This window comes from Rhinatrema bivittatum, chromosome 4 (assembly GCF_901001135.1).
Source record: "Rhinatrema bivittatum chromosome 4, aRhiBiv1.1, whole genome shotgun sequence".
NCBI classification, from domain to species: Eukaryota; Metazoa; Chordata; class Amphibia; order Gymnophiona; family Rhinatrematidae; genus Rhinatrema; species Rhinatrema bivittatum.
Genome location: NC_042618.1, coordinates 480,989,781 through 481,003,449, shown reverse-complemented (window position 1 = coordinate 481,003,449; position 13,669 = coordinate 480,989,781). Strand labels below are relative to the sequence as shown.

General features: G+C 42.2%; 1 protein-coding gene across 6 annotated transcripts in view; it reads right to left on the bottom strand.

Moving 5' to 3' along the window:
* Positions 1–13,669, bottom strand: part of LOC115089239 (pleckstrin homology domain-containing family A member 5-like) — a 249,729-nt gene that overhangs the window by 128,039 nt on the left and 108,021 nt on the right. For all 6 annotated transcript variants that reach the window (XM_029597341.1, XM_029597344.1, XM_029597346.1 and 3 more), the window contains one exon: positions 937–996. In XM_029597341.1, the coding sequence (XP_029453201.1) occupies positions 937–996 (60 nt within the window). The remainder of the gene's footprint in view (positions 1–936; positions 997–13,669) is intronic.

Here is a 13,669-nt window from a genome sequence, read left to right as displayed (position 1 = left end):
CTCTGATTTGCTATAGTAAAGGAAAAGGAGAATGGAGGACAAAAACCAGCCCAATTCCTAGCCTTGAGAAATCAGCCAAATGTACAGAGCAGCATGACAATTACATGCCAGTGTGCAGTTTCACAGCCAATACAATTTTACCATAGGGTGACTTACCATGCACACTGTTCTACTGAGGCCAGCATCCTCTCTCCAACAGTGGCCAATCCAGACCACCAGGAATTACTCATTCCCAAGGATAAGCGGTAGTTTTCCCCGAGTCTACCTGGCTAATAATTGTTTATGGCCTTTTCATCCAGGAACTTGTCCAAAACCTTTTTAAGGTTACCTAGGCTAGATGCCTTGACCACATTGTCCAGCAGCAAACTCCAAAGTTTGATTGGGTGCTGAGTGACTTGTTTTGAATCTGCTAGCAGTTTGTTTCATGGAGCGTTCCCTAGTCCTATTTGAAAGGGTCAATAGCTGTTCCTTATTTGTCTCTTCCACTCCACTCGTTATATTACAGACCTCTACCATATCCCCTCTCAGTCATCTGAAGAGTCCTAGGCTCTTTTGCCTTTCCTTAAGAGTCGTTCCATCCCCTTTACATTTTTTTTGCCCTTCTCTGCACCTTTTCTAGTTCCACTATATCTTTCTTGAGATGGGACAACCAGGACTGCACACAGTACTCAAAGCATGGTCACTCAATGGATCTATACAAAAGTATTATGATATTCTCAGTATTCTTCTCCATCCCCTTCCAAATAATCCATAACAGTTATAGATTCACAACACAGGTTTCAATCAAAAGTAGTTTTACTGTACAGAGTGCAAAGGAGAATTTCTGGAAACTGCCAGAAACAGCATTCAAATCTCACAGGAGGCCACCATTCATGCATATCATGCCTACTGAAAACCAAGTCATGCCTGATGATAAAGAACGTGTGTCATACTTACATCAATATCTAACTCTTCAGATCTGTATTTGTACAGTGTTCGACACTCCCCTTGTGTCATCTATAGGACAAAAGAAGCACAGTAAGAGAGCCATGAAAATTAAAGCGCAGTTTAGTTTGTTACTCTGAAATCCAATCCCAATTTCATGTTCTGGAACCACAGTTATAACTGGCAATGTCTTGCAAATATACAAATGGGCAATTTCAGGAAACCAGGAAGAAAAAGTGTAACTGCAAATTATGGTAGCATGGGTACAGCCAATAACAGTAATTCTGACCTCAACCAATGGCAGTAGAAAGAATAAACGTCTAGACAGCCTCAGATCTACACCCCCATTCAGTTCACACACCACAATTACCAACTTTACTCCTCTCCCCCTGCATCTCCTCAAATCACTCATCAACTTTCCAGTGTGGAGAAGTTTCATGTCCCCTACCTCCATGCAAAGTTTGATCGAACTAGGTCTTATCCTTGGGGGAAGACACTCCAAAAATTGCCAACTTTGCACTTTTCTTCCAAAAAGTACTCACCAGCTTTCAAAACTGTAAAGGTCTGATGTTTCCCCAATTCAAGATTTTAATTGGGGGGGGGGGGGGGGGGGGAGGACAGTCCCACAAACCACCACACAGGTATTCAGTGCAATTTCTTAAGCCTTTTCCCTGGAGAATCAAAGCTAGTTACAGAAACCGTGGTGGTATGCACACGGGTAAATCTGAATGTAGCTTTACTCAATAAAAGGATCTGAATGGCACATTGCCCACAACCTGCCAGGTGAACATTATACAACTGTAAGAGCCACTGCTACACAGGTCAAGACGTATTTTACAGCTCTCACTACTGCCAAGTTAGTCATCTTTTTAGACACAGAACTGCCTAAATGTTAGCAACAGCGCCAGGAAGCCCATTTGGTCACTTGGCCACACATCAAGCTCATTTTCCTCCTGTCTGGGACCTGTTTTCTTGAATGTATCTATAAGTGTGTTTAGAAACATGTGTGTTTATTTCACGTTTACTTTTTCTTCTGCTTCTTTCCTTTTACAAGCTTCTCAGCATCCAAAGCAATGGCTGTGAAGACGCACCTGTGAGACCTGCCAAGAATATGCAAACTTGCAACCTTCCTGCATCATCCAAGTTCTCTGATGACAGGGAAGGTGCAATATAACATCTCTGGCCAGCTCTAGTTGCTATGCTGACCTCATTTAAAAGGAGTAGAAACTGGGACAAAGGAGGGGCATATTTTCCTCTTCCCAGTGTAGCACATTCTATTGTACTATAAGCCTTCAAATTATATAAGTAGTGTATATTTATTCACACATAAGGTTGACATATGTACAATGCTAAAGCTACATGCAATACATGGAAATACCTGCATAAAAGCACATGATTAGGCCTAGTGTTACTCAGCCTGAAACTCAAAGGCCCATTCAGTTTTTCAGCTCCCTTTGTGTCAATCATACATTAAAACAGGAGGAGACAAAAGGCACCCAGTGGACCTTCAGAAGTGAGGAAATAAGGGGCAGCAGTATTGCAAGAGATAGAGATACCTGGCAGTCTTTATCTGCGGAAAAGTCCTCAGGGAAAGATGAAGACTGGTGTTCAAAGGATAACCCCTCTAATTAAAGTTATGGTGACCCGTCAAAGCAGAGATGCTTACCTGTAACAAGTGTTCTCCGAGGACAGCAGGATGTCAGTCCTCACACATGGATCATCGGATGGAGACCGGCATGGAAAATTTATGTCAACATTTCTAGAACTTTGACTGAGCCTCATTGAGCATACTCAGTGTGCTATTTTACATACATATATACATATATAAAAAGAGAGAGAGAGAGAGAAATATATATATATATATAAATATAGAAATGATGGCAGAAAGGAACCAAATGGTCCATCCAGTCTGCCCAGCAAGCACTCACGCAGGGTCCCCTTCAGTCAAGAGAATAAAATAATAAAGGAGAAGAAATTCCCATAGTGGAAACAATACTCCACGGGTTTCAGGAGTATTGACATCCTGCTGTCCTCAAACAGCTGGTAGATTTAAGCAACTACGCCTTCTCTATGGTCAAGCAGGATGGCATTCCTCACACAAGTGAATCCCTAGCTACAGGTTGCCCTCCAACACAAAAGGGGACCAACAAAACACCAACAAGGTGCCAATGGGCACAACAACCAGTTTTGTTAGTAACGAGGGGGGGGGGAGGGGGGGCAGCCTGAACAAAACCAGGCTCTAGGTGGGGAGAGAGTTGGGTTCAACATCTCAAACAAGTTCCAAAGGACAGATTGGCCAGACCTGCTGTCACGTCGGCCATCCCTATCCAAACAATAATACGATGTGAATGTGTGGTGAGAACTCCACGTTACAGCTCTCTTCTATGGGAACTGCTTGCAAGTGGTTCACCGACGCTACAATGGCTCTAAGAGTGAGCCTTGATATGGCCCCCAAGATGCAATCCCACCTGGGCATAACACAAGGAGATGTAGTCTGCTAGCCAATTAGAAAGTGTCTGTTTGGCAACAGCAATGCCCAACTTATTCCTATCAAAAGGAATAAAACGTTGGGTGGACTGTTTGGGCTTCTGTCTGCTCCAGATAGAAGCCTAAGGCTTTTTTGCAGTCTAAACTGTGCTCATTCACCTTGGTGCAAATGGGGCCTGGGAAACAATATTGGCAGGATGATGGATTGGTTAACATGGAAATCCAACACCACCTTAGGCAGGAACTTAGGATGCGTATATGTAAGACCACCTGTCATGAAAAAACTTAGTGTAAAGTGGATAAGTCTCTAAGACCTGGAGCTCACTGACCCTGCATGCTGAAGTGACTGCCACTAAAAATATGGCCTTCCAGTTCAGGTACTTCGGGTCACAGGAGTGCAGTGGTTCAAAGGGAGCTTTCATCAGCTAAGCTACCATCACGTTGAGGTCCCAAGGCACAGCGGGAGGCCTTAGGGAAGGCTTCAACTTAAGCAGGCTCCATATGAAACGTATATCTATAGGCTGTACAGAGAAGGGTGTACCATCTACTCTAACAAAGTTGGTTTTCAAGACAACTTTCGATAGGTGTAGAAGGTAGTCAAGCAGGTTTTTTGGGGAGCAGGAAAATGGGCCTAGGGCCTTCTGCTCACATCACATGGAACTCCTCCTCCACTTCAGACTGTAGGATTTTCTAGTGGAAGGCTTTCTGGAAGCCACAAGGACCTGAGACACATCTTCCAAGAGATTCAGTGGTTTCAATATTTACCTCTCAACATCCAAGCTGTGAGCAACAGGACCTGGAGGTTGGGAAGCCGCAATCTGACTCAATTCTGTGAGATGAGATCTAGGGAAGTCCCCAGTCTGATCAGTTTCCAAATGGACATCTCCCTGAGGAGTGGAAACTAGACCTGTCTTGGCCAATGAAGGGCTTTGAGAATCATTTGTCCTTGCAAAGCTTCAAGAGAGTCTTCGCTACCAGTGCAGCTGGAGGATACACATACAGGAGACCCTCACCCCAATGTCGGGCAAAGGCATCTAGGCTGGTTTGCTGCATGACCTGTACAGGTTCCAAGGCATCATGAAGAGATCCACATCCGGGCTTCCCCAGAGGCAGAAGATACGATTTGCGACCCTTGGTCCACAGACTATTTGTGGGGTCTGAAGGTGTGACTCAGTCGGTCTGCTATTACATTCTCCATTCCAGCCAGGTACATGGCCCGGAGCACCATCCCATGAGAAAGGGCCCATGACCAGATCTGGACTGCTTCCTGGCACAAGAGGTACCATTTTGGACCTCCCTGCTTAACATACCACATTGCTACTTGTTTGGATCAGGATAATTCTTTGGACAGACTATCTCTGAAAGCCCATAGCACGCACCGGATTGCCTGGAGCTCCAGTAAATTGATTTGATAAAGACATTCCTGGGCAGACCATAGATCCTGAGTGCTGAGCCCATCTACATGACCTCCCCAACCCAGAGTGGATGTTTCCGTGGTTAGGACAATTTGGGTAGGAGAACTTTGGAAGGAGATCCTCTCTTCCAGATTTGAAATTACTCGCCACCAGGACAAAGAGTCCAGGAGAGACGAGATTACTCAGATGCAATCCTAAAGGTTCTGCATGGCCTGCTGCCATTGTGACCTCAGGGTCTATTGGGCCTTTCACATGTGTACATGTGCCAAGGGATTGACATGAACTGTCGCAGCTATATAGCCCAACATTCTCAACATGTGCCAAGCTGACACCTGCTAGCTCTGTTAAATCCATGCTGCAGTGGTTTGTAAGGTTTATCGCCCTTTGTGGAGGAAGAAAGGTCTTGGCCTGAGCCGCATCTAGCAGGGCTCCAATAAAGTCCAATTGAGATGACATGCTGAGATGGGACTTGGGGTAGTTGATGAACACTAGGGACTCCAAACCCAGGATGATCAAGCACATGGATTATCAGCCACTGTCCGAGAAATGCTCTTGACCAGCCAATCGTTCAGATACAGGAAAATGAACTCCCAGTCTGCAAAGGTGCGCCACCGCCATGGCCAGGCATTTTGCAAAGACACCTGAGGCTCATGCAAGCCCAAATGGCTGCATGCGCTTCTGGAAGTGCTGTTTTTCCCCCATGAATTGGAGATACGTCTGGTGACTTGGGAAGATTTGGATATCTGTATACGCATCTTTCAGATCCAGGGAGCACAGCCAGTCACGTTTTTGCAAGATGCCCAGGGAAATCATCTTGAACTTTTCTTTTTTGATGAATTTGTTCTAGGCCCTTAGGTCTAGGATGGGACAGTCCTGATTTCTTTGGTATGAGGAAGCACTGGAAGTAAAATCCCCTGCCCTCTTTGCCCTGGTGGAACAGGTTCAACTGCTCTGGCCATTAAGAAGGAGAAGAGATCCGCTGCTAGTATCTCCTGATGCACTATCGGGCTCTCAAATGGGCTCAGGGGCAATTTGCCGTGACATCCAATAAGTTCAATCAATACCCTTGGCAGAAAATGTACAGAACCTACTGGTCTGAGGTTACACTGGGGATTCTTAAACAAAGGGAGGCCAATGAACCTGACATCCTCAACCTGGAGGAGTCCAAAGATGGTTGGTCTCTGGTGATTCTCTCAGCCGAAGACCTCAATGAAACAGACGGCATTGCTGATGTTGATGGCTCCAAGGTCTCTAGATGCCAATACCTCTGATGCAGATGTATCAGTCTTCTCCAGCCCGAAGAATTGCTCCATCTTGTTGAGCCGGACCTTATGTCTCTTTGGGGCCATTCTGGTGCACCTGTTGGAACCCTGGACGTCATGCGATGCCCTAAGGCAGAGAACATATCTATCATAGAGGTCCATGACAGACATGATCCTCATACACCTGGGGCACTGTTTAAAACTTGAAGTGGACATTTTGTCATGAAATAAAAGGGACGCAAGATCAAAATCGATGGTGGTGGCCGTCAATTGCCAGAGGGCACTGAGCACATTGCTGCCCCAGGGGTATCAACAATAAAAATAAACTTACCTATAAACATCAAAAAACCTATCTAGGATGTAAACTGGTGAACTGGGGGGACACCACATCAAAAAAGAAAGACAGAAAAACAAAGTTAGAAAAAGTAGGCCAAAAAGTTTGGCAAAAGTGAGGCTGCCACCTGACCATGAGACAACACGCTCCGCAGAAAAGAAGACACTGAAGGGGACGCTGCGTGGATGCATAATATAATGCATGCATGAGCATGCTTAATGAGGCTCAGTCAAAGTTCTAGAAACTTTGACATAAGTTTTCCATGCCAGGCTCCATCCAATGTCAACCGTGTGTGAGGACCACTATCATTCTTGTCTTTGGAGAATAGATACTACTGGCATAAATGTAATCACACCTTCCTTGCCTTCTGATCATCGGTCACCACATTTTGCTAGGTCTCTATTGTTTCAAAAGATTTTTCTTATGCATATAAAATCCACTTATCTGAATTAAAGTCTTAATGTCATCTAAGATGTCCTCTCAAACCCCAGCATGGGTCTGTGTTTCATTTGCCAACATTGGGGGTAATAACATCTTATATAATCCAAATATTGTATCTTCTCAGTACTTTACATTCCTAAAATAATTTAAAATAGTTATGAATCATTTGTATAAGAAAGTACAGCAACACATTAGATCTGCAGTGGTTACTCTGTCAGCATCTTGATTATTGTTCGCACCAAAATCTTACAAATGTATTACTAAAGGGCCACCTTATATAATATGAACTTATGAGTATATTTGAAATAAAAATTCAAATAATCATGAACCATTCAATCTCCATGTTCAAACCGTATAGTACTAAGGTGTTCAGATAAAAAAAATCTAGAACTGCTCTCTTAGATTTAAGATATTCTCGATCACCTACTCATGGTGACGGAGCTATATGTTTTCACAATACCCCACCAGATGTCTTGAATTGTAAATAAGGGTTCAATGAATTGAGCTATGAATAAATATATGTCAAGTTGTTGTACACTGGACATCCATAAGAACAGTATAGCAATATACCATAATCACATTGGTAAAAATTGAAAAAAATTAGACCTTTATAAAAAAAAAATTGTCCTCAAAATGGCCAACATTTTCAATTTGTACCAACCTGGTTACGGTATATTGATAACTGTTCTTATGGACATCCAGTGTACAACTTCATATCTTTATTCAATGGCTCAATTCACTGAACCCTCATTTACAGTTCACTACTCCACATGGATCAATACCAAGTTTCTTAACTCGATGTTACACCAGAAATCTACAGAGAAATACCTTATTACACTTTTTCATCCCTGGCACCTACAGTGTAATCTTCCTATTGGAAGATTCCTCAGAGTATGTAGGATCTATTTGGAAAAAAATGTCCTATGAGCCCAAGTTCTTAGTACCAGATTAGCAAAAGGATATCCTTTTTACAGAATGAAGTATGTATATAAGCGATCATTAAATGCAGATAAGAATAAGATAAGCTATGACCCCACAATACTGTGTGCCCTTCACTTCAGTCAGATAGCAACTCAAACTGCAGCTATTATATGGAGGCACTGGGAAATTTTAGGTCTTCATCCAATTTCTTCATACACGAGGAAAGAATTTGTGTGACTACTTAGTGAACTCACACACTCCAGCCAGAACCTCTCGAACAGTCATGTTTCCACTGTTCCCTCTAAGCTGCCCATGTGCATGGCCGTGCACAACATTTTTTTGCAGCCACACACAGCTTTTACTCCCCCCTCCGTGCAGGGATAAACCAAATCCCTGCCTGATCCCAATCAGTGGCATCACACCTCCATACACCTTCTCCCAGGCAGGAGTTGCGTTTATCCAAATGTCATCTCCTGCTGCTGCAGGAGGCCGAAGAGGTTAGGACTCTTCAGCTGACAGAGGTCTATAAAATAATGAGTGGAACGGAACGAGTAAACGTTAATCAGTTGTTTACTCTTTTGAAAGGTACAAAGACTAGGGGACACACAATGGAGTTACTAGTTATACATTTAAAACTAATAAGAGAAAATATTTTTTTTTTACTCACTGCAAAATCAAGCTCTGGAATTGTTGCTAGAGGATATGGTAAAAGCTGTTAGTATAGCTGCGTTTAAAAAAGGTTTGGACAAGGTCCTGGAAAAGTCCATTAACCATTATTAAGGGAGAATTTCAGAAATCCCCGGCTTATTCTTGGGATAAGCAGCTTGGACTCTCTCTACCCCTTGGGATCCTGCCAGCTACTTGTGACCTGGCTTGGCCACTGTTGGAAACAAGATACTGGACTTGATGGACACTTGGTCTGACCCAATATGGCATGTTCTTATGTACCATGAACCAAACCCACAGCAGAAGGAGATGACATTTGAATAAACAGGACTTCTGCTGTCACCCACCCCACCAGGCTGCTGTGGAGTCTGTCCTGATGGCCAAAGAAAGGAAGAGGAAGCAGAGGCTGCCAGCGGACCCCATCCTGCTAGCGGCCAAAGACAGGAGGAGGATATGATGGCTACTAGAGGATCCCATCCTACTGGTGGCTGAAGAGGCCCAGGGTGTGTGTGTGTGTGTATGTGGGTGTGAGTGTGTGTGGGTGGCTGAGACCTGTGTATGTGTCTGCATGTTCTTTCTAATTTGCAGTCCCTTATTCTATATTAGGTAAGGCTCTGTGTGTTCTGCATGTAGTTTTTCTGTAGGGCTTGGTTCTGTTAGCCTTAATAGGTGGTGTATTAGTGTTCTAGGGTGTGGTATAAATTTGCTTTGTTGCTATGGCTGCCATTTGAGCCCTGAAGGGTTTGTGTTACTTCTCAATGTGTTTGGCAGTGAAGAGTTTGCAGTTACTGAGATGAGTGTATGTGTGGAAGAGGAGGAGTGAGTGTGCATGTGCGTGAGAGAGCTGGGAGTGAATGAGAAAAATGAGTGTGTGTGAGAATGAGCATACATGCGTATGAAAGTTTACGAGCGTGAATATGGAAGTGCGTTTGTGTGAACGCTGCTTCAATGTTCCCTCTAAGGAATTAGTTGCTGTGAGCTTAAATTGATAGGCTTTTTACAGCAAAGAAAGTAGTGCTCACAGGGTAATGAAACCAAAAATGTTTGCTCGCACAGGAACACTGCATTTTTCATGTAACAACTGTCAATACTGTATGCAAATTATCACAGGCCAAACTTGGCAAGTACCTGGCGCTAATAAAGTAATTCATTGGAAAGAGAAAACAGATTACCATTCAACTTTTCCAGTGTATTTCATACAATGTCCATGCTCTAAATATGGTCAGAAATAAAAGACAAATTAAAACACATCTGACTGAGCATAAAGGTTGTATTTTGCCAAAAAAAGATCTGCAAGCCCCAACAGCAATTCATTACATCAAATTCAATCATTCTTTTCAAGACCTCTGGTGGGGTATTGTGAAACACACAGCTCCATCACCATGAGGTGATTGAGCTCTTAAATATAACAGTTCTAGATTTTCTTTTATCTGAACACCTTAGAACCATACGGTTTGAACATGGAGATTGAAAGATACATAATTATTTGATTTTTATTTCAAAAATACTCATAAGTTCATATAATATAAAGTGGCACTTTAGTAATAATCTGGTAAGATTTTGCTGCAAACAATAATCAAGATGCTGACAGAGTAATCACTGCAGATCTAATGTGTTGCTTACTTTCTCATTCAAATGAGTCACGACAGTTTTACATTATTTTAGAAATGTAAAGTACCGAGAAGATACAATATTTGGATTATATAAGATATGTTACTACCCCCAATGCTGCAAACAAAACACAGACCTGTGTCGGGGTTTAAGTGGACAACTTGGATGACATCAAGACTTTAATTCAGACAAGTGGATTTCATATACATAAATTCTTTTTGAAGAAGTAGAGCGTGAGCAAAACCTGGTGACCAATGATTACGCAGGTGGCAGGGAAGGCGATTACAAAGAATAAACTCTGTAATTAAAGTTATGGTGATCAGTCATAATTGTAAAGAGCAGACAGACTGGTGAGTTTCCATATTTTTACAGAGCTGGTGATTAAAACTTGAAGTTAAAGCAACAATACAGCCACTAGCTCTCAGTCAGCTTAGCACTGACATGGCTGCCTGTGGGAGAAAGTGTACAAAATGTCAGATCCCCATCAGCATTCACAACGCACCAGGTGTAAGTGCAGAAGTATTTCATGCAAACACGACCATCAACATGGAAAAAAAACAAAACCAAAAAGAGGGAGAGGGCATCAAACCACACAGCTTTGCAATGAAGGCTCAATGAGAAATGAGGCTGAGGGAGGTGAAGCCACATCATGTTTACAGCTCATGTCAATCACAGGTGAGCACACAGCTTGAGGACAGATGATGCTTGCAAATATCAGTTCATCCCCAATGAACGCGGCATAGCCAGAGGTTCAAGGATTATTTTTAAAAAATGTTCGCAACCTACTCAGGGAAAAAGCCCAAAAGGACTGAAGAAAGGAGACGGGTTCTGATGGAATCAGGGAAGTGTGGCCAATGTAAATCGGAAAAAGCTGAGCAATGATCCAAGCTCTACCGCTGCATGATATCTCCCTGCTATGTAAGCGCGCCAGCTCCTCAGCCTTCACTCTCACTTTCTTTTGTTTAACCCAAGCTCATAGGACCTTATTTACCACAAGTCTCCAGTGTTTAATCTATATTCATACTTTATGGCAGGGAAAGGATGACAGATGCCTGACGACAGCAACCCAATTACAGATTCACAATACCGAAAAAGCTTTTGATTTTTATGAAAGAAATGCAATTCTTCAAATCAGATTAACTATCTTTCAATAACTTCAAACCCCAAACGTAAAGGGAAGATGCATGTGCTGGAATTTAACAAATCCAGAAGGACTTATTAAAAACTGGACCGTGCAGCTGGTTTCCATGTACCCTTCCCCATGCTAAAGAGATGCTGCAAACTTTACAGCATGATAACGCACAAGATTGCAACTAAACCCTCTGAAAATGTTCCCACACATGTACGACCGGATGCTCTGACAAATAAAACACCAATCCCGGGGTAAAATATGACTTTATTGCTCAGAAGCTTGGAACCATGCAAGTCATTGCTTCGCACCACAGGGAGTGAGCTGTTTACTCTATCCTAGAAAGCATTTCGGATTCTAGTTAGTCTAATTTGTCTCTCCTGATAACGGACATTAACTGGCTGTAAGCTGTAGGTGGTGGCTAGGCCGAGGTCATGAATTCATTCCATTTGTTGTGGATCTGGGTTTCACTTCTCTAAAGGTGAAATCACACCAAACGCCACTATTGTTAATGCCGAGCTCTCTTCTGACCTGGCTGGTCACTGTCCTTGGCAGTTACTCCTCCCCTCCAAACGTTTCTAATGTGTAAGCAATGCTTTACTATCCGCTTCTGCCTCCAAAATACATCCAGCTACTTGCTGAAGAGAATTTAAAGAGAGACTTACATTCCACACAGATCTCTGCAGAAGTCAGGCTTCAAATGCAGAGATCTATCATTTACTTTTGTACCCAACTTCATTATTTCTTGCACACATCAGTCTGATTTTGTTTCGTGCCATAACAATTTTCTTCATTTCTGACGCACAAGGATAAAAAAATGTGCTCCCTTCCACTCAGGTGCTGCATTCTGAACTCAAAACTAAGGAAAAACGCTCCACAAGATTCTTGTTTGATTACTTTGGAGTTTCTTCATTTGAGGCCATAGATTGCTATGGAATGTATTGTATTTAAGTGTCAAATCCTTAAAAATACTTCATGAAAACAGATACAGGCAGAATTAATTTACTATGCCAATGAATGCATTTGTAAATAAAAGAAATGTACTGAGATTATCAATGCATAAAGAAATGGAAACCAAAAGAGCTTCAACACATGTTTCTCAAATAGGTATGCTTTACATTTTGTCTTGAAAAGAAGTCAACCTCTAGAGGAGTCTTCCAGTTGGCATTATCGGAAAAGAGAGCCAGCCTGCAGGCTAAGGTCAGGAAAGGGCTGGTGACGTCGGACTTGGGCTCTCAAGCTAAATGAATCTGATGTGGTTCAGGATTCCTACGTAGAAAGAGGTTTCAGAAAAAGAGCAGCAATAAAGTAATGTACAGCAATGTCTACAGTTATTTTTCACATCCCGTTCATTACTGGACACCTGCAACAAGCACTCATCATACATTCCCAAAAAATACACTGTTTCATAGTAACATGGTAAAGAGCAAAATACTCCATCCTGTCTACCCAGAAAGCTGTTTAGGGTTGTAACTGCCGCTCCATATAGGTTACCGCATTACTTCATTTCCATCCTCTGACCACTATGGATCCTCTGTGTTTATCCTACTCCCCTGTGAATTCCACTACCCTTCTGGCATTCACCATCTCTTCCAGTTGGGCATTCCAGGCATCTACCATCCATTTTGTTAAGAAATATTTATGGACCTTATTTCTGATTCTACTCTAGTCTTGGATCTACTCCCATTAGTCAGAATTGAATTACTTACTTTCATTTCTGATGGGGGAGCACATCCACTTGGGGTTGATTTGCACAAGAAAGCCTCACTCGTAAATCCAGTTATTCTGGGTATGATCTCAGTCTCTGAAAGTTACTGTCAAGCTCTTCTTAATACCTGTATTGTGCTAAAGGCAGACTCTTTCTGGAGTTCACAGGGTGTAAAATATATACAGGTAGCATATCGAGCTGGGCTTGGAAGTTCTTTTTAATCAAGCCACTGGCACCTAATATAATTGGGACTATTTCTGTATTTTTCCACTACATTTTCTTGCTCTCTGCATCTTTAAAAAAAAAAAAAATCTTGAAGGGAAACTGTTTATCACTAAAAAGAAAGAAAAAAATAACATTTACAATAAAAAATGAAAATATCATATCACCAGAAAGCTATAAGTCCACTAAATAATTAAAGAAGAGCTAAAAGAGCTAAAAGAGAAGTTATGATATTGAGGGATATCCAGCTCTGTATCAGAGATTCCCCGGTCCATTCCGCTACTAAATCATTTTCTCTCTAATTAATAAGGACAATTGGCCAGAACTGAAAAACACATAAGACACATTGGCATAGTCAACATTTGCGCAGAGCCTTCTTTCAAGATAATTCCTTTTGATAAAATAGTTTATCTCCGTTTTTTCTGTGTGGCCTTTGCAACATCCAGAAATATTATGATTTTCAGGTCAAGAAAGGAATTTTTGCAATGCTTGAAAAACAGTCTGAAGAGCCAGTCCCTAACAGCTCCAAAACCAGAGGAACTATCAAGG